This window comes from Labrus mixtus, chromosome 1 (assembly GCF_963584025.1).
Source record: "Labrus mixtus chromosome 1, fLabMix1.1, whole genome shotgun sequence".
Classification (NCBI taxonomy): domain Eukaryota; kingdom Metazoa; phylum Chordata; class Actinopteri; order Labriformes; family Labridae; genus Labrus; species Labrus mixtus.
Window position 1 is genome coordinate 27,827,080 of NC_083612.1, and position 25,687 is coordinate 27,852,766.

A 25,687-nucleotide genomic window follows, 5' to 3' on the forward strand; every position below is an offset into this window, starting at 1 on the left:
TCAAATCTTGCACATCCATTTACTCACACACAAAAAAACACCACACATTTCCTCTACGCTCTGTGCCCCACACATGCTGAGAGATGAAGATGCATTTGTTGAGTCAGACTCTTTTGTAATAATCACTCTTACATTTGGTTAGAAGTCTCTTACGTGGAAGGGAAGCGTTTGGCTCCCCTGGGATCCAGCTCGACATGAAATGCAGCAGGTTTTGTTCGCTGTTTCTGTATTCAGTCGGGAGCTGTATGCTGTCTAGGACACAGATGTTTCAACAGGAGAACAGAAACAGTGCAGAGGAAAGAGGAACTGCCTTTTAAGAGTATAGCAGGAGGGAAGTACGGGACTACTTTATGTTGGTTTTCTATAGGAAGTTAGAGAGAGGGTGCTATTAGGCTTTATTGGTATTAGGCTTTGGTTATTAAAGAACTTGACCAAAGACAAGTGGCCGAGTACGTTCCATTAGTGATCACATGCTGTTTGATCATCATTTACAGTAATATGCTTTTACACAACATTTGCCTCCCATCAACTCATGGAGGTTTCTGTACAATATGTCGAATTTTTACACTAAAATATCCACATAAATAAATAACGTAACCCATGTTATATATTTTTGGTTGTCGAGTACTTACATTACTTCAAATATTTCAAATAGTTATGTAAGCCTTAGAAATCCGGCATTTTATAGTTGTTACCGGACTTGTCTTGTGGTGGCCACGCCCCATGACAGAGCCACCATGCAGACACAACATGTTTATCGTTGCCGTGGAAACACCGGATGTTGCATCAAAGACCACTGCATAACGAAGCGGACATCGCTACTGAAAGCTGCCGTACTGTTGCTGTGTGTGCTGCTGACAAAAAAAAAAACGTAAATTATTCTTGGATACATCGTCGGTAAACATATTCTCTTCCTCAGGTCTGATTCACCCGTTCGTCTTCACTACGGTCAACTCGGACTTCGTTTTCATCCGGGGTGGGAGGGGAGTAGCTTAGAGAATCACTCCTATGATTCCCTGCCAGCCTCAACGTCATCTTTTGTTATTGTTTTGATTGAGAGCCCCCTGGTAGTGGAATTTATACACTGTGCTTTTAATTTCTAGTTGTCTAGTTGAAATGAAAAAGAAAGTTTTCTTTGTTTTTGTGATAATTGAAAGGAATAGTGTAGAGGTAAATCCTCTTTATTCAGATATTGGCTTCATTTCAAATACAATTTAAAGTTTCACGAGGTGTTATTCAGTCCCTTTGTCCTCGAAGTTTCAATTTGAAAAAACTTCAGTGAAGACAACATCTCTTCTGTACATTTAGCAGCAGTCCTCTGCAGCAGCTTGTCACACTGCAGCAGAGATGAGTTGTTGTGAAATATACTGTAGACTCTTACTGTTTCTGTAACTGAAATAAACAGACTTTATTGACATCTTCATCCACATTGCGACCTGAAAAGCAAGTCAACATTTTCTTAGCAGTATCTCACAGAATCTCCAGCCACATAAAGACAGATGTTTTAACAAACACCCAGGTTCATACACCTTTCTAAAACTACGACAATCCAATACAACAGTCCTGCAATAAACAATAACTTTATGAAGCTTACAAAACATTGTATACACCCTCTGAAGCCCTGCCTGCAAACAGATATAATCACCACCTCTCTGACATACTGTCCACAAAAAGTGAGCATTATGAGCTTCATAATGTAGGATTTATTGAAGGGCACTTGTTATGGGGTGAATTGAATTTTGCTGTGTGAGCCGGATAAACTGTGCAACAGATTCCAGCTTCAAAGTTCAATGTAGTCCTCAGAAACACAGCTTTTTATGCTTGGAGACAAGTCAGGCAAAGCTACATTATGGCTAATCATCAACAAAGAAGAAAGAAAGAAAGAAAGAAAACCACTTTTTTAAAACTGATGGGTACCTAAAGAGAGTAAAGAGCAAAGAAAACAAGGTGTGACTTTCTTTAGTTGATGAGAAGAGGGCCAAAGTGTGTCAAACACACTGACAGGTCAGTGGTGTGCAGCTGTCGGTCTAGATAACTCTCTGCCTCCTCTCGTTGTTGTATACAAGCATGTCTCTGTCAGTGTGCCTGCCGGTATCTCCCCCTCTGTGTTTCTCTTTCCCTTCTATGTCTACCAGTTGTTCTTTAACGCCTCTCATCCAGCTTGCCCTCTCCTTCACAAATACACACACAAACATACAAGCACGCAGTTCCCCTCCCTCTCCTGTCTGTGAGCCTCTCTCTTCACCCCTCACAGTGACAGCAACAGGATCCAGCAGACGTGGTCCAATGACCGTCAGAGCCGTTAGCCCTGCTGTCTAATCTGCAAACTGTCACCACTTCACACCAATGGCCTTAAAATTAAATAACCGTTTAGCCCAGAATAAAAGAGGTTGTGTTCATGTGTAATCACAGTTTAGCTGTCACAAACTAGAAACAGACAAACCTGATCTGGATTCTGAATGTGAAATATTATTCAGCTGACAATTGGTTGACTGCTTAGCCTTGATAACTTGAGTTCTGCCAAACCCTCGCTCTTCTCCAGCTTCACCCTCTTGTCCAATTATAGTCACTACTGTCTTTTTTTTTCACTACTTCCTTTAGTAAACAAACATGGTGAAGCCCAAGATTCACAACTGGAGGCTTTATGAAGCTATAGTTTAAAAAACAGTGGGTAATGTGATATTATTATTTATAGAGTCTTTGATCCTTGTCAGCCATAAGAGCAAGACAAAACGCAACACAACTCTATTATAACTCTGTTCTAAAAGGACAGATGCACTGCCATTCTTTAGAATGGTGTCATGTTAGAAACATGTCACGTTTACAATGTTGATGACAAAATATAATCTCGGCTTGTTTTTGGGGCTTTTGTGCCTTTATTGGAGAAATAGGACAGTGGATAGAGTTGGAAATCAGGGAGAAAGAGAGTAGGGAATGGCATGCGTTAAAGGAGCCACAGGTCGGATTCGAACCCAGGCCGCCCGCTTGGAGGACCACAGCCTCCATACATGGGGCGCGCGCTTCAACCACTGTGCCACCCAAAAAAACAGAAGTAGTTCATCTGCCAGCTTAATTAACTCTTAATTCATTAATTTCATGCTGCATTTATCGATCACATGTTTGTTAAGAACTAATGATTTGTTGATGATGATTATTACAACACATGGTTTTATGGTCCCGTCCTCTTCACTGCAGCTTCTTAGTCCTGTTACAGCCTAAGAAGCTGTTAATGCTCATGCATTCCTTTTTCTTCATTAGGTTCAACCCTTTAATTGATTCATGACAATTCACCTATTCTCACGATAAACTGTAACCCCTTCAACTCCTTTATTGTGGACTGTCTCTGCAGCGTTCACATTCGATGTAAGTAACCATCAAACACGGAGTAAAACCTTTGAGTGAAAAGTTAAATCCTTCCTTGTTTGACATCACTGTAAGCAATGCTTAGCTTGCAAAGGCTTACCCTCCTCTCCACCGCTGCTGCTTCCTGGGGTGTTACAGAGTGTGAATCCTTTATATTCCCTCTCAGAAACCCACCAAGAGCTCGCTTTCTGCCTGCCTTTTGCAATTTTTCTAACTCTTTTCTTGATGTAACGCCAGCAGAGTCGACGATACAGTGCTTTATCCATCCAACTGGCTCACTTACCCAGAATAGGTTTAAGATGGTAATCCTGTTATCGGGGAATACTACTTGGCACGGACGTGGACCCACACACACACACACACACACACAGAGGCACTAAGACATACACAAACACACACATATATGCACACACACAGGATGAAGTGTCTGAGGGAAGTGTTGAAGAGGAGGGGAGAAAACAGGCAGAAAATGACCAAAAAAAAGGGAGAAGAGCAGGTAGATTATAGCAGCTTGAACAGAACCTGCGAGGTAATTGCTCCCACTTTACAAACAACGGATAAATGGAGTGACTTAAAGTGACAAGGTTTGGATGACATACAGTGTAAGACTGTGCTGGAGATATTTATTCTAATTATCTGTCACTGTAATGATGGATGAAGGGCTAGAAATGATAAAGCTGAGACGAGAGGAAGAGTAAATGGATGGTTAAAAGAGACTAGAGTAAGTATATATCATTGATTTTCAAGTACTACTGACTTGGCTGATTCATAGCATCAGGCACAAGACGATGAGAGCAAAGAGTGTGGGAACAGGGAGTTTTCTTTATTTTTGTTTAATCTGAAAAGAGATTTAGTTTTTTGTTTTTATAAAAAGGGCCACACAAATTTGATCTAAAAACTAACAAAAGAAGAGGTGAGAACAACAAGGTGCGAAAGGAACTGAGCCCATTTAAATGTATAATAAGATTTTTTAAAAAGATTATATACTTATATTATATTATATTAGATTCTTAATGGGGTTTTTGGCAGTTAATTGATTTTGATTGCATTTCTGTATAATAACCACTGCTTGTTTTATGTCTAATGAATGGTCTAGCTCATTAACAGGAAAACATCATGACTAAATGATTGCCAATATGATTCCATTTCGCATTAACAATGACACATTATCACACGTCATGTTACATTGAGGCTGTGTGTGAATAAATCTCAGCAACAGTTGTCTCCAGTCTGTTTTTCACTGTTGGTTTGAAACACCTTCTACTCTTAAGAGCCAGGAGCACACAGCAAAAAGCTCAATAAACCTGACGCATTGATATTGAACACGCCACCCCCCCCCCCCCCCCCCCCCACCCCCCTAACCTTGTCATACAATATGTATGCCTTTATCGCTTTTTCAGCCTCTGTAATGTGAGACTGTGGCTGTGATGGAATTACAGGAAAGAGAGGAATCATCAGCCTTTATAGGATAACATCATGGTCTTTGAAATGATACTAAACTTTACATTTAGGGTTCACGAGGTCAGAATGTTGATGCACAATTTGTGTTTGTTTGAAGGAAAGCTGAGACACTGAAGCTGAAGATGCTTATTTTCCCAAAGGACATTTGATTGTTAGGCTCATAAAGAAAATGAACTCACTACTGTTTTTTTTTTTTCCATTTGATTAAAAAAAGCAATACTTCAAACCTTATGGCGTAACTTCAAGAGCTCACTCAAATATTCCTTGACCATCAGATGTCTTGACTCAGAGCAGATCAAACCGGGGCAGACAGTTTGAGCTGACATAAGCGGCTCTCTCCAAAAGCCTGTGTGTGTCGACAACCGTCAGCAGCAGTGTCAGCCGCCACCGTACACGCTCTGCCCTATTGGATGTGTTAGTTGTAATGAGTAATGGATGATTAGCACAAGCATGTAATGGCACAAGCGAAATCTGAGCTCCAACAGTTTTGTACGTGTGTTTGTGCGTGTGTATGTGTGTGTGTGGAGCAGATGATGTCATTGCTGAGTGGTATGATGATACCAGAATGCTGAGAAATTAAAATAAAATAGGAGCGAGGGGAATTGAGGAAAACACCTGACTGATATATTTTCTAGAATATCTCTAAAGGTTCAACTGATAGAAGAGACAGAGATATAGCTTCAATAAGCCACAAGATACTGCCTTGAATAAAAATATATATATTTCTGAGCTTCTGTAGTGTTTACATTCTTCATGCCTGTACCAAAAGCTTTTGTGTATAACCCACTCCTTTGCTGAATTATCCACCTTTATACCTGTCTCCATCCAATTACATTAACATACTAATGGATTGGTTTTGACAGTAATCCTAAAATATACAGGTGGTTCCTCATATTTTACAATTCATTTAAGAACATTTACATCTACATTTGAACCAGATGGCACAAAAATCAAGGTCCTGAATGCAACCCCAGGGGGACCCCTTCACCACTTAGTATAACTAAACAACGGTTTCTCAGGTGAAACTGAAATTCTGATAACACAAACAAAAGTTTTGCACAATCAGCTTATTTTGAAAGAGTATTCAAAACTTAAACTGAAAACACAACAACAGCCAGTATCAATAAAGTATCCTTTTATTACTTAGGAAACTCTACATTATTAAGCTTAAGTGGACTTAACTGTGTTCACCTGCCAGAGCAAGTAGGTCCCCTCAGAGCTACTTACTTTGTTTAGGTGTAAGAAAGTTATAATGCCAAGAAATAACCTTTTATCATTTCGCCATTTCTCAATATAGGCAATCTACGTTGTCACACAACTTCATTACTTCAAGAGGACAGACATTCGAACCTACAGATATGGTCTTTATTACTTTTGGCCTCAGAGGGGGGCTTGTCTGCACAGTACAGTGCGTTACCATGGCAGCAGACACGCTAGAGATACTCAAACATACAGACAAGGTATAGAGGACTCCAAGACATATCACCTGCTATATATTTTTTTCATTTATGCTTAGATATCTAATCTGATCGCTCTCACCTCAAGTAGTCAAGGACACCGAGGCAAAGACTCACTCCTAGAGGCATCTCGTCTTGTGTTATTTCTAGATTTCTCGTCTACAATGAAGTGTGGACTAAAGGGATACAAGGACGCAGCATAGAAGCTTCAGTTTAATGTTGTATTCATCAAGAGTTAGATAAGTGATTGCAGTGAAAAGGTTCATAAGACTGCATAGTTTATGCAAACACTTCTTCATTAAGTCAGGGGCAAAGCAGAAATCTCATCTACTTAAACCACGGCACAGAAAGTGGAAAAAGTTTTACCCATTTCAGTGACAATTTAGCTGCTAAATTTTTTCAACTTTTTATGCTGTTTCAATTATTCTATCTGTCAATTGTTCTGTTCTTTGTTTCACCATTCGTACTCTAAAGCACACTCATTTCATTACCTTGAGCATATGGTTGTGGGACTAACACAGTGCTTCTGTTTAAGGTTGGTTGAATTTATAACTTCACAGAGTCAAGATCTGTTTCATTGTCTTCTTTTGCATGTGGAAATGTGTTTTAAAGATTTTAAGATTCTCATGTCTGCAGATGCTTCATGCTCTTCCTGTTTTCCTATATCCTGGTCTCGTCTGTTTTATCATGCGCCTTCCCAATCTACATCCTATATCTTGCTGCCATGTTTGATAATTCACTTAGAAAACCAGTAAAAATGAAAAAAAGTAATCTGACAACCTTGTCTTTGCGACTGTCGATCAAGACCCCCAAACCCTTTTTCTATCCTTCGAGATTTTCTTTTTCTACTCTTTTCTTCCTTTTTCTTTATATCCTCCCATCCACTTAGGGGTCAGTCAGTGACCTTGTTTGCGTCTAGGTCGTGTTCCTGCTGAGTGCCTGTGCAGCCTCGTGCTGCCACCCGATCAGCCTTGCTTTCAGCCTCACTATCGATCGCCTTCCACTCACCCCTCAAGGACGGAAATCCAAAACCCATATTCCAGACCGCAGCCCTCTCCTCCTCTCCTCCCCTCCTCCCAGCTTCTTTCTTTTCCCCTTCTATGGCTCTCTCTACCTTTTTTCCTCTCTTATAGAATTCATCATACACACACACACACACACACACGCACACACACGCGGTCTCAAGGTTGCAATGACCAGCAGACCCATGAATAAATAATAAGGAGGTAGGAATCACTTTCAGAAAAACCATTTACTCTCCTATTGTGTTCTTGAAGAAGCCATGAGAGTGTGTGTGTGAGAATGTGTGTGAGAGTGTGTGTGAGTGTGTGTGCATACTGTATGTGTGTGCCTAACAAGTAAGGCTTTGTGAGTGGGACTACAGTGCTTTGTTAACTAAAAGCCCCGCTGTCCCTGGAGTTAACTTAAGCGATGCGACAAGCACCTTCTAGGTGACCCCTAACACTGGCTTTTGCTTGTGTGACTCTTCTTCTTGCTGTTTTTCTTTGAGGAGTCTTAAAATATTCAGAGGAATTCGGCAGGAATAATCTCTGTGCTTGACAGGAAGACAATGTAGAACGAGAATAAGGGTTTCTCACCATTTAGGAATTAGCCTTTGTCTTTTGGTGCATAAGAATGACAGAAAATAAAATGAAACTATAAAAGTTTGATACTTGATTTTGATGTGAAATAGAAATGAAGAATACATCTGATAAGAACGGTTGTTAATGAATCCAAACAGTTTGGATTAAAATGTTATTTTAAATTTTATAGTTATTAATGAAGCCCAAAGTGTCCAAAGGGAGGGTTAAGTGTCACTGTCAGCAGGAGTCCTGGGCCTTGTTAATGAGGCAACCCATTCAAGAAGAAGAATGAAATCTTTGCAGCCGGCCTACAGGCGCCAAACTTAAAACTGCTATTCTTTAAATTTCGTAAACTGGTTTACGGGGATGTTTGAGAAGAGAAAGAGAGACAATTCCAGCTGCTATGTTTCTTTCTGCAGATACATGCACATACATCCACTTTTCCTACAGTAAGCAGCTCATTCAGGTGGCTTAACGGTTTCTGACTTGATGTAGGGCTTGTTACAGTGGGTCTGAAGTTTGGAGAAGATAAAGAAGTGATATGGCCTTAAAGAAATAGAGAAATAAAAACATATAGGCGATCTACAACGAGAAGGGAATGATGAAAAGATCAGTTTGGAGAAGAGGAAATAAGATACGGATGAAAGAATCGCAGGGAGAACAAAGTGAAAAGACATGTGAAGAGAAGGGAAAGTATAAAGACAGAGAAGAGCTGGTACAGAAAGAGACCGTATGAGGAGGAAAGACTGCAACAAAGAGATGAAGAAAGAGAGATAGACAAAGAAGGAGAGACAGAGAGAGAAATGATTAGATTCCTCTCTCCCCCGTATGGATCAGGGCAAGAGCTCTCTTTTCCATCCAATCAGGCTCTGGCAAAGGTAAACAATCAGTCTTGATAAAGGATTGGATAAATCCTCAATCAGACTCATTCTCAGTAAAGCAGATATTTATTGGCCTGGCCTCACATGGCCAAATTGGATCCTCCTTCTTTTGACAGAGGTGAGGGGAGAGAAAGAGATAGAGAGTCTACATCATCCCAGTCAGAGCCGCCATGGATTAAAGTTTCGGAACAAAATGGCCTTTGCATTAAAAAATAATGCACAGGATAGTAGTTCTTTCCTGGTAGTACCGAAGAAAGCTGGAAAAATCCACGGCCAATCAGAACTCATACATCATATTCCTATGATCTTAAGTAGAGCCATCCGAATGTGGGACACGAGCCGCTCTCTCCCAAAGCTGGAAAGCAAAGAGACAGATAAAAGACCCTGAACTATGAAACAGCTCAACTACATTCATAAAATATGAAGCTCTAATGTTTTTAAAGAGTCTGTGCGGTCGGCTTTGTGGTGAGTGTGTTTATCAAGAAATGTATTAAAATGTTGTCGGCGCAAATTTGTTAGCCTATTGTTTCTGTGAAGGCTGAATACAGAGAGCATTAGGAGGACATTTACGCTAAACTGGAGTGCATCAATAAATAATCACACAGCAGCCAGAAGAGTTCTGGAATATTTTGTGTGTCTGTTGAAACCTGGAGGACAATACAAACGTCACAGTGAGGGTTTTTTTTTTTTCTCATGAAAAGAAAGACATGGTTCTCTTCACGAGCTGCTTAACTGCTGTGTGTCCTTTTTTCTTCTTTCTGAGGTTAGAAATGCAGACTGAGGATCCTGCCTCTGAAATAAGCTGAAAACTATCACATCTACTCTTACATAGCAGTGCTTGTATGAATGTGAACAGCACTTAACTTTTGGTAAAGGATGTTTAAAAAAAAGCCAAAATTGTATTTATATTGCTCAATATGGACAAACTTAACGATATGCTTTTGATCCTCCTGACAGTTTGAGTTGTATCCTTAGGAAAACTTCCCTATTTAAATCTTACAATATAGTTAAGCATGCACTACAGTTGCCTATCACACACTTTAATCACTATGTTCCTTTATAGGTTAAGATGATTAGAATCTGTGAAAACACAGGTTCAAATTCAGTGCTTTGCCATGCTCTTCAGGGCCACAGTGACGTCTGGCTTGTAGCTGGGATGGCATTTATGAAGTTGGAGTTCTGCTACCTTTTTTGGTAAACATTTTAGGATAACTGGAGTATGCACTCCTCGTGACTTAGTGCCCTGAAGGTTTTTGGTTTTGCAGAGGATTTTCACCTTTTCACTTGCAGATAATACAATACTTTGCAGTAGACCTGACAGTGTTTTATAGGCTTAATGCTCCTTTGTAAAAAAAAATATCTAAAGCTTACCATAGCTAAAGATGTCAACCACCAGATCACTTTTGCCAAACATTTAGTCGCTGCCCAGTTACCTTCAGACATCCCCCTGCTTTAAGGCAACAAGTCAAGGGTAATAATAGTCGTTTCACCACACTGCTTTCTGCTTTAAACTATGATGCTTTTCAGGTACACAACATATTTGTCTAAGAGCAATGCTGATTGACTTAAACATGAAAATGTCCACAATCTTCTCATACTGCAAAGTGAATCACCTTTCATTTATGTAAAATACATGCAAGAGTCAGCAAACAAGAATGTAAAGCATGCCAGAACAAACCAACTTCCTCATTCTGAGTTATGAATATATTTTAGGAAGCAATAGCTGGAGGCACTTCTACAATAGGTCAATGTCACAGTCTATTTCCATTAAGCAACTTGAGCTTTGTGGTTTTTTGTTTTTTTTTCTCTATCTGAAAGTTTTGCAAATAGCCGTAAAGAAATACAAATTTATGAGTTTTTGTTGGCATTTTGCTCACACTTTTATCCAACTGATGAATCCATGCAAAACCAAAACTTTTTGTAGTTATGGAACAGCCCAGGATTTTTTCTGAAGAAGAGGAGGTATGGAAAGCTGTAAGGATGGGTGAAGGAGAGCTGGGGTGACATGGATCAGATTATCAATACAGCCGATGGAGCGCAGTGGAAACTCTGTAAGCCCAATGGGACTGACTGCAGAATGCTGCAGTGTGCTGCCCCAGCACAACACACTGGGACAAGGGTCACTGTTTACTTCTATTTATTTCTAATCTATTCTGTGCTCACAGCCTGAGAACATGGCGCTTATCTGACAAGCCTGCTTAATGTGGGAGATTTTTACATTAAAAGTCTTTTTAGATTTAACCATCCACCACAGAAAGGATGACAGCTAAAAAGGGGGGGGGGGGGGGGGCATAGGGGATGACATGTGACAAAGGTCAGGCAGTCAAAATCTCTTACTGAGTGCAGCAGCTTCTAGGATGTACAGTTTCCTAGAAATGAAATCTCTGCTTTTGACTTCTGATGCTGATGTCCTGTGCTACATTTTCTGTGCAGCGAGGGTTAAGTAGTAATGCATTGTGTTGGTGGAGATAAATACACACACACACACAAACACACACACACGCACAAATATAGAGATGATTATCTTGACTTTGAATTGTTCTTTCCTCTTTATCACACTAAGAATCACCAATTTTTCTCATATCTCTTATCACTGTATCTGTCTTCATTCCTGTTTGTTATCATAATCTTTCATCACTCAATTTCTCTTTTATTGTCCTTACACGGCTTCATCATGTTGTAAGTATCTAATCTCTACGCCTTCATCTCGCTCTAACAGCATGTGATGTCTAGAAATGCCACCATCTTCTTAACAGCTATTTACTGCATGTTTTTTTTTTCTCGTTGAAACACGTTGTTGCCAGTTTATGAGCTGAATTCTGATGTTGTTTACACCTTTATTGACACATGTGCTGAAGTCAAAGTCAAAGTCAAAGTCAACTTTATTGTCAATTTCAAAATATGCCAGACATACAGTAGAATCGAAATTGCGTTTGTCTCCGTCCCGCAGTGCAATACAACCAAAATAAGGTAAAAAGATAAGGTAAAATAGATAAAATAAAATGAGGTAAAAATAAGATAAATAATATTTACAGTAATGAATTCTAAATTGTGCAAAATGGTAAATAAAATAAATAAAATACAATTTTAAGAAAAAGTAAACTTGTGCAATATGTGCAATGAAAAGTAAATTACTCTAAGTGTTTCATTAACAGGAAGAATTTCTAGTGTTTGACCCTCACTAGTTTCAAATATGATGCGCAGTGGCTGTAAGGTAGAACAAAAAACTGGGACTTTGGAATAGGGAATAATGAAATATAATCTTTGGAAGTAAAATTGTATTTTTACATCACATGTCTGCAGTTCATCATCACGTGGATGGAAATATCTTTTGGGTATTCTTTCTGAAGGTTTGGCAATTCCTAGAAAATCCCATGCTTCTTTATTTTTCATTCCACTCTCAACACTTTAGACAAGACTGCTTAGAAAAGAGCAGAGGGTCAGTACAGTGTTTCCAATCTGATGATGATGGATGTCATCTTTGTGATTTTGTTTAAGATATGGAATGGCGTATTGGGGTGGGGGGTTGGTAACTCACTTCTATTCACTTGCTGTTGTTGTCTGCTGTAAACGTTATTTAATGTATCTGACAGGTTGAAGCCCCTCCTTAGAAAATAGGTGGAAGGAAATAGCACCCTGCAAGCCTTTTCATGGGAACTTTAACATCCACATCTCAACATAAGGCACTGTGTTCATCAGCAAAACAAAAAAAGAATTTCAGCTCAAGTGATATACTTCATAATGATGTCTTGTTTGATGACTATTAGGCTACGGAACCTTTACTGAAGATTATTTTCTCCAATGTAATTCATTCAAAGGAAAGAATCTGCTCCAATGTGCAAAATATATCCGCGACACGCTTTTAAAAAAGTTCCCGCAAATCTTCTATTTTAATGAAAGATTTATTTTGGGGCTTTTTATGTTTTTATTAATGAGAAAAGAACTTTGAATAGAGTCATAAATCGTGAAGAGAGTGGGAAAGGAGCCACAGGTCGGATTTGGACCAGGGGCCGTCCCCTTAAGGCCCTGACACACCAAGCAGATCGTCTTAGTTGGACCGTCGGTGAGCGGTCGTTGCCCTAGTTTTTGCGGTGTGTCCAGCTCCATCGCTACACATCGGCCTTTTTTTGGCCAATTTGACATGTTGAATCGATGTCAGCGGTCGGTGAGAGGAATCTCTCTGATTGGCTGTTCAGAGGTTTCATTTATCTCCAGCTCTCGACACAGGTTCGGGAAAGCCCCTTGAGCATGCCGCTGTAGTCCATGCTCTCACCCATTAGGAGCGGTTTCTCCTTATTTGTCGCCTCCGCTTCTTCTTTTCTTTTTCCACTAAGACCAAGGCCTGACAGCGGCATTGCCATTTTCAACTTTTAATCAGACATTATTCTGATAAGATTCCGATAAGTAGGCTACATATATAACGAGTGGTGCGCGACAGCGGTATGAAAATGGTCTCCTCGTTTCACAACAACGGACTACAGCCGCCTGCTGGCATGGCGAGTTACATGGTGCACTCTTACTGTCAGATATTAAGTGTTACTTTGTTTCCTACAAGTTTGATCAAACATTATGAATATATCATCAAAGGTCTGCTATTATCAAACCACAATGGAAACCTTTCTTGAATCGTGCAATAATTATGAACTGACCTCTACACTTTTAATTAAAGATATGAACCTCTGTTTTCAAACCAGAGGACGATTCTTAAATGTTTCCATTGCTAAAACTCTCCGTCTCAAAGTGCAGTCCGTTTCTTTGTATTAGCCTATCTTTCTTTGTTATTGTGTATCCATATTTCCACACAGGCAAAGAAGCAGAAAAATACACACATTTGTATTCACAGACACACACTAACTCAACCATTGTCTCTTTGCCAGGGGCAGTTCAAGTCTTGTTTGTGCACACATTATATACATTTTATATTCTGCCAATGTGGCCGGCGTGATCATTATTCAAAATACACTTCCACCTCCGACCCGAAGAACAAGCAATCACTGACGCAATTTCCTACATCTTTGAACAGCTCCAGGGGAATAAACTTGTGCAGTATGTGTTTTTCAGAGAACATTTTTATAATGATTATCATTACTATGACGTTAGACATTTTTTTAATATAAACTTGGTCTGCTTTGGTTTAAGGGAACCCGGCCTGAAAATGTTGTTGTGCATCAGTGTGTGTGTGTGTGTGTGTGTGTGTGTGTGCATGAGCGAGAGAGACAAAGAAAGAAGAAGGGGTGGGGGGCAGACTGCTTTAATGAGAGTGATATGACAGCCAGTTAGTATGGGCTGGTCTGATCAACTGTTCCGTTTGTGGTCAGATATCGCAGCATTGTGTAAATGAATAAGTTGCACTTAAAGAGACACACAAACATATGCCTCTTACAAACATACACACACGCACACACAGACTGCATGCACACGAAAACACAAAAAGTAAAAAAGAAAAAAACAAGGCCTCTACACAGGCACTGTTTTATTCATGATGATGTGATGCCAGTGGACATGCACCCGTGAGGAACACTGCTTTTCTCACCTCACACACTCCCACATAAATATATACAAAACTCACAATCCCACGGCAGTCACCTTAGTTCAGTCTGCATCTATCTACGTCAACTTATACACACGCAGAGAAAGAAAGAGCGAGAGAGAGACACACAGACAGAGAGAGACAGATCCTTGTCTAAATATGTTTTGCTTAAGTTCAACCCAGGAAACCAGATGTGTCCATTTTTGGCTGTTTCTGCTGCTCTGTGTTTGTGTGTGTATTCAGTGCTTAAGTACTGTCATACATAGAACATCATCATAAAAGTGTAAAGGCCATGGTCTCTTTAAGCCAATAATCAGCTGCACTCCAAACACAGCATGTTCAGCTCTTGTATAACAGCTTTTGTTATTCTGTACTTGTTGACAGAGCAGCCAAACAAGACTTTGGGACATTCAGCAGCAGACTGAACTTGACCATCAATCTTTTCTTTGATTTATTACATTTTTGAAAAATATAATTATCTGCACTGAAATGATGGTTACTAAGTCTTGTACTTTATTTTCATGCGTCATAGCTGAACAGTAAGCCTCGCTAAAAGGCTAACAAAATTTGTAGGCACGGCTCACAGCAGACAGAGAACATTTAGCCACAAGCTATTTTGGGGAATTAAACCCGTGACCTTTAAGTCACAAGCATTTACTGTAAATCCAGAGCCACTGCTGCATTTATTCATCAAAACAGTGTGTACAATGTTAGAACCAGTTATACTGAATGTGTCACTGACAACACAGAGGACTCAGGTAAGAGTCAACTTTTATCAATGTCCACAGGAGGACACTGAAGCTGGCCATGTGTTTGAACTTAGTGCCACTGGATAGTAAAAAAAAAGGGCGAGTGAGCGACTCAGCACCAACAAAAGCACACACATACTTTTACATGTATCATATTATTAATGCTAATCATTGCAGCTCAGGTTTGGTAACTGATGCTGATCACAGAATGTGTCCATGATGCATGTGGTTCATTCAGTCATTATGTAAACAAAGTGTTTGACCGATTGAAAGAGGCCGTAATGCCTTCTATCTGCATCAACAGCGTGATTAGACTTTGGGCTTTCATATATTTGTGCAGGAAAATTGTGTTGTTGTTTATTTAAAAGATGGAATCTGAAACATTTATTAACAATCTGAAGAAGTAGAAAAAATGTGCAAGATCGAATGAACTTGAGGAGTAAGGTCTGCAAAAGAAATTTGCAACACACTGTACTAAACTCTGATTGGCTGGGGGATTAGATGTTAGATGTATTTATTTAAAAAATTCCAGGCACTGATTTTGACGATTGATCAACTACCGTAAATGCAACATTTTATGTCATTAAGTTGTTAAGATTTAGATTTTTATATCACAGAGCCAAACCGTTTCTAAAAACAAGTTTTCAAAATAAAGCATATCAAATCCCTGGAGGTTTTCTTACCAAGCTCTGGAAAAGCTTCATCCATTCATCCATCCAACCATCAGTGTCCATGTTTTCTTTGTGTGTGGAGTGATTAGAGAGAGTGCAGCATGCTGGTCTGCTGACAGAGCCGTTAGTGACACTATTGTTCAAGTGTCCTTGAGCAGTGAGTCTCTAAAACTACCTACTCAGTCAGGTAAAATCACTCCACATAGCAGGATCAGCTTTAACATGTATGTAAAACAGTCGGTCAACAAATATTCTGACACAGACACACACACACACACACACACACGTGCTCAGCAGGTGTTTTTGGAGCTTACCTGTGGTCGTGGGTGTCCTTTAACAATACACTGAAGCACAAGTGTGTCTCCTTCTTTGATGGTGTAGATCCTCTCACTGATGTTATCATCCTTGACGTTACATGCAGCGCCTGAATGCACGATCTGAGCGTTGGCTGGAGCTGTAAACACATGGACACACACACACACACACACACATACACACACACACACACACACACACACACACACACACACGCAAAGATAGGCATGTAGCCGTGCACACATATATTTACATACACACACCCCCACACAACAAAGAGAGGGAGAGAAAAAAAAAAGTACATATTTAGTAACATTTCTGCAGCAGAGATAAAGGTCATTGTCTTGTGGGTGTATGTGTAATACAAGTGCTCATATCGATGACTCAGGTAAATAAAAATATCGCTTTAGTCCTGAATCTGCATAAACAGAGCCTTTTGCAAAAATGCCTAAGTGTTGACTTTGTCAGTGTTTGATGGTAGATTCAGGTACTTATTGGAACATTGAAATACTGGGTTCCATTAGAAGGTCAAAACAGATACTGTGTCTGAAATCACTCACTCATTCCCTACTCCCTATTCACTATATAGTGAGTTATATGTAGTGGACTATATAGTGCACTCATTTGGTAAAATTAAAAAACATTTTGGACACTACTCACTCACTCGCCGGCCGCTGACAGTGACGTCATTGTTGTCGCACAACTGAAATGTGCAGTTTAAGTCCGGCTGAGGATCAATAATAAATAATATCAATAATAATATCAGTGAGAACTAATATGATACTCAGTGTTTTCAAAAACCACTTATACATAATGAAAAAATACAAATTTAGATTTTGTAATAAAAAATGAAATATATTTTTACTCCTAAACTCATGTATTTGTGCTCACAGACTCAGTTATCGTGTCTGTTATCATCATTGGAACAAACTACTGTACCGTTACTACACTGAATCTTCTACTTTTATTAAATCTTTTACTCTTTATTAAAAACAGATTTCATGTTTTTATTGTATGCAGTAAACTCTTACAAGGTATCTGCAGGTTACACAGGACAAAATGGATTCAAAGATATCTTTGTAGAAATCATTGTACTATGAAATCTGTTGGGAGGCATGTCAGATAGAGCGATTAAATGGATGATAAATTATTACAGTAAGAGGGAAAGAGCCAAGAAGAGACATGACATCAGCTCATATCATCTATATGCAGCTCTCGCATGTTTGACAATGGCTGAAGGATTTCCAGTTAAAATATTGGGAACCTCAAAGAAGGAGGATGATGTTCTTGTGAAGCCAACTGCAACCAGAGTTTAACAGTAATAGGGCTTTCACACTAGCAGAAATCTCCTGAAAAAAAAAAAAGGATATTTCCCAGAGGAGCTGCATATGTGAACGCAAACAGCCACATTTTTCGCTCAGACTTCACCCGGAGTTTCTCCTGCCAGACCCCTCGTATTTTTTCCACAGCAAATCTGAGTGGGCTGATGTGAGAACGCAGCAGGGTATTCTCCGGAGAATTCACCTCGAGCCAATAGGAGGGGGAGTGACGTTTCTATACTTACACTATATGTTGTTCTCCGTTCTTTTGTTGATATATTCCGTTGGACTACACATAGTATTGATATAAAGGCAAATATTCTCATTATAGTGAAAGGTAGCGGACTGTTGCTTTGTCCGCTACTTCCACGTTGTTTTTTTACATTACGTCTCAGCTCAGGAGACCCCCCTCCCGTCTGACAGGGATAATTAGTCTCCAGCTGTGAGGAGCATGCCAGGTCGGGAGAATCTCCGGAGTATTCCTCCCAAAATGATCTAGATATTTCCCGGCTTAAGCTTTAGTATAGTAGCCCAAACAGTGTTTTGCAGAAGGCCTACATGGAGAAAACACCTCGGACGGGATGCAGACAACAGGAGGAAAGGAGAGTTATTATCAGAGTCAGTCCAACCGTGAACCAAGGGAGGTAGCCTGGCTTGTGCCCTCTGTCAGTACTTATGTTTGGAGCAGATTATCTGGGAGTGTGAGGGCCTTTTAGAACAAATCCTTAACCTCCAGAACAGCTCAGAGACTTACATTTCAAACACGTTTGATATTAAGCATTTAAATCTGGATGCTCTTGTCAGTACTCTCCATGTATAACCACAAACACCAATGAGATAGAGGTGATAATGGTTCCAAGAAATGGTAAGCATTCTAGCTCTTGAGGCTAAAATTGTTTAGCATGCTACTGCTGACAAAACTCACTGTTACAATCTCAACTCCAGTCTTTACCGAAGAATAAACATTTTCTCAACCAGGCTTGTTAAGTCTTCTGCTTTTTTTTCCCTCACTGCATAGCATCACTACACTGAGAGTGATGCTGTATAGAAGTCTGTCTGTGCTTTTGTTTACATCTGCGTCTCTGTGCGATCACATCATCATACAAAACCACTTGAGGTGACAAGTAGCCGCCTCTGGCACACATGGTATTTTGATAATACTCTGTAGTGAGTGATGCAGTATTATTTTTACATTCTGTACTGTGCTTATGTTTGAGATTAGAGAGATGACTGTGTGTGAAGTTTTTTCTTATGTTTGTAACAAAACCACGTATAAACCAGTCAAGACTTCCAACCAAAAAGTCACCAATCATTCGGACTCAGGTAGACCGTATGGTAATATTCAGGTTTTGTAAAAATCAAACTCCCAGGCCATCCCTTGTTTTACTTATCCAATTGATAGTGGCTAAGCATTTTGCCAAAAGTTCCATATTCAGGTCTTGTTTACAGCACTGAATAAACAACAGGCTGTGGTGGCACATGCAATAATCTGGCATGAGAGATGCATGATGGGAGATCTCTGAGTGGGCGCAGCGCTGACCCATGAGGAGGTCTGGCTTGCGTGCAAGTAGCCTCAGATGGCTTCACCTCGTCTGTGATGTGTGGAGACAGGAGGGGGAAAGGGAGGGACGCAGACAGAGCGAGGGAAGCCGCGGGTGAGGAGAAAAAGGCCAGAGAGGAGTGTGAAACCCCAGAGAGAGGAGAGAGGGGACGGGGGAGCATAATGATGTAATTAGCATTGATTCGCAGGGAGAGCAAATTTTCGTTCTGCGCTACAACTGTTATCACCGAATAGACAGGAAGGAAGTGGGCAGCATGTTCACGTTAAAGACCACCTTGCAGGTTCAGGACCCCAGTGAATGAATTTGTAGGAAGAATATTTTCAATGAAATGAATGCACTACAGTGACTCCTGTAGTCATTCTTGTATGTTTTCTTCTACTTCTACCTATATATTCCTTGAATATAATTGCCAGTGGAATCAATACAGTGGAAGAAAATAATCATTCATATACATATAACGGACCACAGGTTTATAATTAAGACCCTGTTGGGCATCAAAGAGATGAACTAGGAGGCAGGATTAGGAGAAATGACGGCCACAAGAGAGGAGTTGAGTTGTGGTGTTACAGGAGAACAGTGTCATGGTTACTGACCAGGGTGATAATCAACGATGTGTTCATGTTACAGCATGGTTATGTTTATCACATACCAAAGGCTTTAAGAACAAACTAATAGTAGTAAGCGAACCTGATGAAGTGAGTATTAAAGGGATCACACATCAGTCTCACACAGTCCCAAACACCATCATGTTGCCAGAAACATTATCCTCCTGTAGAAAATCAGCCCCACTGACTATCTGACATCCGAAATGCCCCTCGTGGACAACAAAGATTTTACAATCCAAAAACAGTCATTTTCCGTTGCTTTGTTCTTCTCATCTAAAAGTGCCTATTTTAGGAGAACAAAGGAGCAAGAGTGTTTATGGTACACACCCCAAATATCGCACATACGCCTCCTCTGTTTGTGCGAGTGTGACTTGAGGGTATGATGGATGAATCATGCACTGTTTGAATTTGAGACTTAATGTTCTTGATGGACGGATGAGATCATCAACAAAGCAGTCAATCATTTAGTGTTTTTCAAAAGACTGGCTAAGTATCCCACCACACATTTTTCAAAACTCTATGTCGCAAAACATGACTGTCTGTGTGCACACATAGCACAACGCACAAACATTTGAACATTAAAGAGGCTTTTCCTTGCTAGTGTTGCAAAATATTGCAAAGTACGTGCTTACAGTCACTCTACAAAATCGAACAAATAGTACAGTCTATAAATGTCATCAAGTGTCCTGAGATAACTGTGATTGATAGATGATTATCGTCTCTTGCAACAGATTACTGCGTTTAGCAGGCTTTTTGTTCTTCTTGTTTTAAGCTTTGTGTATAGGGATGAGTACCAAAAACTAGTAATTTTCATTACTTGTACGTGATTGGCCAGTACCAAGAGTATCGTTAAGCTCCTGGACAAACAGTGCTCCAATCGGTATTTAACTTAACAGTCTCTCATATTTAATTCAGGACTTTCAATGAGTGCCGGCTGTCAGCAAAACAGCAGACTATGATACTTCAGTGGGCTTCTTTTCTTCTGTTGTTGAGACTCATAAAATAGTTCTGATTTTCAGGTTTCAGCTTGCTTTTCCTGTATATTTAAGAAGCGTGTGCCTCCGTTTCAAATCAATATACGAGCATTAGATGAATGTCTATCCGTGTGTGTCCACCAATCAGTGTGTCCGTGTACTCAGGCTCTATAATTTAAGCAAAATAGTTGAACAAAAGAAGAATTGCATGTAAGTGCACAGAGAGGGCTCCTGGTCATCACATCACATTCTGAAAACAACTGGGCAGCTGTGTGATGCATGCACAGTTAGCTTTAAAACGTTTTCCCAATACACTATACGCAGATGTACACATGCCTGATGAATCAACAAATCAGTGGATTACCTTTATACACCACATCTGTCCAGGTACAATGATAGCTGAAGATTTTTATCAAATCTTTATTTTCTGCTCGCTCCTAATAAAACAGTACAGGGGATCCCACGATGCCTCTCCAAACTGCAGAGGATCGTTCATGTACGACAGCTGTCCCTCTGTGTGTTCATGTTAGCAGAGATGCTGTTCATGAAAAAAAACTGAGGAGATAATGTTCAATAGTGCAAAAACCTTAGAGTGACTCCCAAAGCTGTAAATACGTTTTGATGTAAATAAGACTTTCAAACATAAAGAAAAGAGATTTTAACTAGTTTACTCAAGAATTTAACTTTCAGATAATGATTCACACAGTTACAAGCAGCAGGGCTACCCAGTGTAATGCCAGTCTTTATCTGCTGGCCCCTCAGCACACGGCAGTGGGGGGCAAGTGCCTTGCTGAAAGGCACATTAAAAGTATTTATGTGTGATAAGAGATCATGTCTCATTTATGTTCCCCTCTTTTGTATTTTACAGCTCAGTATTGACCATTGCTATTCCAGTAAGAAGCAAACTGTAACCTCTAGGCTACAGTTTTCCTGGTGTAAGTCTCTGTCAATCAATGGAAACGTAACCACCACAGGATAAAAGTTACGTGGGGTAACAGAGCTGGGCTCCAGAGGTGGGCCGCGCTAACACGGAAAGACAGAGAGCTGATATAAATGGTGAATAATTGTCTCCTTACAGCTTATTGGCGTGTCGACATTAGTTTGCCTCTCCAGAGAGGGAGGGAGGTCGGACAGAGCGGCTCCTCTGTCTGCTCTCGCCTCCGGCAGCTTGGCTGCTTCAACTGTCTGATCGACTAGAGGCTGAGAGAGAGGAGGAAGAAATAAAGGCAAGCGAGAAAAGAGGAAGAGAGAGAGAGCCAGGAGGAGAGGGAGAGCGGAAGAGCAAACGGAAGATAGAAAACAGAAGAAAAGTACAGAAACACAGAAGGAGCTAAAAGAGAAGAGAATTCAAAAGAGACACAAGAAAAAAAAACACTGTGGTAGCAGAGCTGAACAGTAGTGACAAGGAGAGAGGGAGACAGACTGAGAGGAAGAACTGGAAGTCCTGTGAGATGATTTATTTTAATAAGGGATTTTTTAAGGCAATTTAAAGAGATCTGTGGCAAGGGTTACTTGATTGTAATAATCACAAGCCAGTGAAAGAAGAAAGTGAATTTAGACTGACAACTTGGTCAGATGGAGGATCGAGAGAGGCTTCTCAATGGGGAGAGTGAGCATGTGAGCTCCAAAAAAAGAACCAATACAAAGCAAATCTGACTGTCTGAATATACACCTCAAACAGTGTGCCAATGACTGAGTCCAAAACCGCAGACTTTCACACTACCCTGACTATGAAGTCACATAGAGTATGTACTTTAATGCGGTCCTGAACCACAGAATGCAATTTGTGTATGCAAGACTATACTGAAACCGCTCCACAATGCATTGTTTTCATGTAGGAAAAAGGAGACAGACTTTAGAAACACAGGAATCATATAACAGCTCTTAATGATTTTTTAAATGTTCTTCTATTTTACCTTTAGGACGTCTGAAGATTTTCAACTACAAGATCTGCGTTTCATACTTTTATCTGACACAGCCCAATCGATGGCCGTAATCAATCTAAATGCATTGGCAGAAAGGGGAAAAGTGCAAGATATTAACACTAATAGTGGCGTGTTGTTGTGGCCAGCTCAGAGGTGCATCAATTCAGTTAGTGCAGAAGATGATCATCAGTCATAGAGCGCTGCTGTTTTGACAGCAATCTATCCGACTCGGACGATTCATCGATCAAAAGTGTTCCGCGGGATGCTGATTGAAAGTGTTGTCCATGCATTATTGGAAACTTTCTGAGACATTCAATGCACATTAGTTGTAAGTGAAACATAACTATCGGCAAATGCCTGGCCTGATTAATTGATTCGTCACCGCCTGCCATGTTTGTTTTTGTTGAGGGGACAGGACATCTCTCACTAAAACTAATGATGAGACGGGAGAGCTGGTGTCAGACCGCACTGACAGCTTGACAGAGTGCCAAGCAGCATGTGTGTGTGTGTATGTGTGTGTGGCTGAATAAGTAAACACGTATGTGTCTTTGTGTGGGAGCACTGTAAAATAAGAGCCTATGAACATGCACGTGTCCATGTGTAGGCATGTGTGTGTGTGTCCCCGACTTCTCAGTTATACTGTATATTTCTGAAGGAATCCTAAAGAATGTCCTGAATCCTGTCGAACATGAAGACACACAGAGCATGACTGATACGCATAGTTACATGTGCTGCTCATGCATGCCGATGAGCTCTGTCACAATTCACTTCATTCACTAAGACTATTTAGATGCTTTGGCCATTTCCCTGCCATTCCAAGAAAACAAAAGGAAAGGAAAGGAGAAAGGCGAGATGAGTGGTAGAGAGTTGGTGCCCGGGAGAAAAGTCACAGACTTTATCGATTAACTGGAAATAAGGGAAGCGTCCATCTCACCCAAACAAACACTCAACACACACTCACACTCACACACTCACACCAAAAAAGCAGCATTTTATCAGGCTTTTTTTCCTGCAGACAGGATGAAGAGAGATCAAATGGTTGATGTCATGACCCCATCCTTTTCATTTTGGCTCGATTGGAGCTCTAGATATCAAATCGGGCCTGTGACATTGATTTAGCTTTTGACCTACCTGATACACGGACGTTATAAATGAAATGATTAACCTTCAGTCACCTTTCAATAAACTGGACACCACTGTTGTGTGTCTTACACAATCAAATAAACACACACATGAGGTCACTATAGAGACCCAAGAGTTTTGTTGTTACTGTAGTTCTTTCTTAATGCCAATCAATAAGAGGCTAAGTCATCTTACGGTTTTGCACAGTCAGCACTTTTTTTCCACAGGTACGGCAACACCACTTTTTGACAAAACACATGCAGAACTACACAAACAAGGTTAAATGTCTTTCAGGTCGGATTTAAGAAAAGAACAGAAAAATCATCGGCTGACTTCAGAGCAAAAGTAGCGAGTGAAGTCAAAAGTATTCAAGTCAAGAGTATTTGTCTTTCAAATGTTTTGGAGTAAAATTAAAATGTTTCCCCAAAATAATAATACTCAGGTAAAGTAGAGGTTATTTAAATATTTAAAATGTACTAAAGTACAGAACAAAAGTAAATTTACTTACTGTCTACCACTGGTGACCACACAGGAGGAGGAGACAATACGCTAAAAGAAGCAGGTGAAATACCTCCACTCACTCACACACACACACACACACACACACACACACACACACACACACACACACACACACACACACACACACACACACTTGTTCTCATCGCCTCTAGGGGAACCTGACAGATTTTGATAATTCAAAAAGGACCTGTTATTCATTAGGAGATCATTTTCATCTTCATTTTTGGCTTATGTGTGTTTCAGCATGTTAATGACACAGTGTCACAGTTTCCTGTGAAGATGGAATGGTATAAGAGTGTATTTGCTATAGTAGACAGCACATGCAAAAATAAAGCCAACAACTAGAGCTTTGATTCACTTCAGAAACATGAACCTATATCATGAAAGTTATGTGTTTGATGCTGTGTCTGACAGTGATTAACTGTGTTTTCCACCGCTATGACTGGAAGAGGAGAAAGAGATCGTGCAATCCACAAAAGTGTCAGATGACAGCAGAAGCTAATAAAGGGGGATCATGGGAGAGCAGAGGGGAGATTGGAAGGGCAAGGTGTTGGAGAAACAAAAAAAAGCTGTAATGGGAAAAAAGAGAGGGAAGGATAGCAGCAGATTCTTTGCAGTACTGCAGGCTTCATATCCAGGGACAGGGAAACTTGTCTTTGAAATATTGTTCACTATAGATTATTGGCAGGCGTAGAACATGCAATCCTTGAGGAGAGCGGGGAAAGATGAAAACCAAGACCAAACCAAGATTCTTTTAAAGTCATGAGAGATATTTTTATTTTCCATGTCAAGCATACCTTCCTGAGGAAATCACTATGAAAAAAGCTAGAATACCATTTTTGCTCCTTTACCATTTTGGTGAAGATATAGCAAAAAGGTAAAAAAAAAAATAATAATAATTTTAAAAAAGCTGAAATTTGACATAGATTAGCAAAAGCAAGATATAGGAATGGAATCCTTGAGTTAATATTCAAAAACATACAGAGGGTATACAAGGCCAGTGCCACAAAAACATGTATTTATTTGTGTATAAATGACAGTAGCTGGGAGGAAAGTTGACAGAAAGAGGTGAAAAACAAGATAAACAGAAAAGACAACAAGTCAGGGCTGGGAGATGTGGGGTTGCGTCTGTTGTGAGGGCTGAAGTGATGGGAAGTGATGGGGGGGTTTGTTGAGCGCGGTCAAACATGGCTCGTTCCCCTCCATGAGAGTGTGTTTTCCACACTTGAGCTTTCTCGGGATGAAAAGGTAACGAGAGGAGAGAGAGAGAGAGAGAGAGAGTTCCAACAAAGAGATGAAAACCGCTTAGATCTTTGGCAGAGACGGACAGAGGGGGAGACGAGAGAAGAGCAAGGAGCGGGAGGGGGGTGGGCTGAAGAGGAGAAAATAAAAAGGAAAGGAATGTATGACTGGCATTCACCATTCACAAAGCCTGTCGTGTCCTGTGTACAGTGTTGGAACTGACAGGCAGAGAAACAGGAGAGAAGTGAAAATGTAGACGGTTTATTTCACACCAGCTAACAAGCTGTTTTTAGGTGCGTCCCCCCCACCACCACCACCAACTCAACTTACAAGTAGTGTTGCAGCTCTTGTGCAGAGTTAAAAATGATTCTATTTTTTGGTATCTGCTTACTTGACTTTCATATTT

General features: G+C 40.2%; 1 protein-coding gene across 3 annotated transcripts in view; it reads right to left on the bottom strand.

The window, feature by feature from the left end:
• The window catches only part of LOC132976022 (MAM domain-containing glycosylphosphatidylinositol anchor protein 1), a 176,934-nt gene that overhangs the window by 111,864 nt on the left and 39,383 nt on the right, over positions 1–25,687 (bottom strand). For all 3 annotated transcript variants that reach the window (XM_061040983.1, XM_061040974.1, XM_061040969.1), the window contains exon 3: positions 16,010–16,149. In XM_061040983.1, the coding sequence (XP_060896966.1) occupies positions 16,010–16,149 (140 nt within the window). The remainder of the gene's footprint in view (positions 1–16,009; positions 16,150–25,687) is intronic.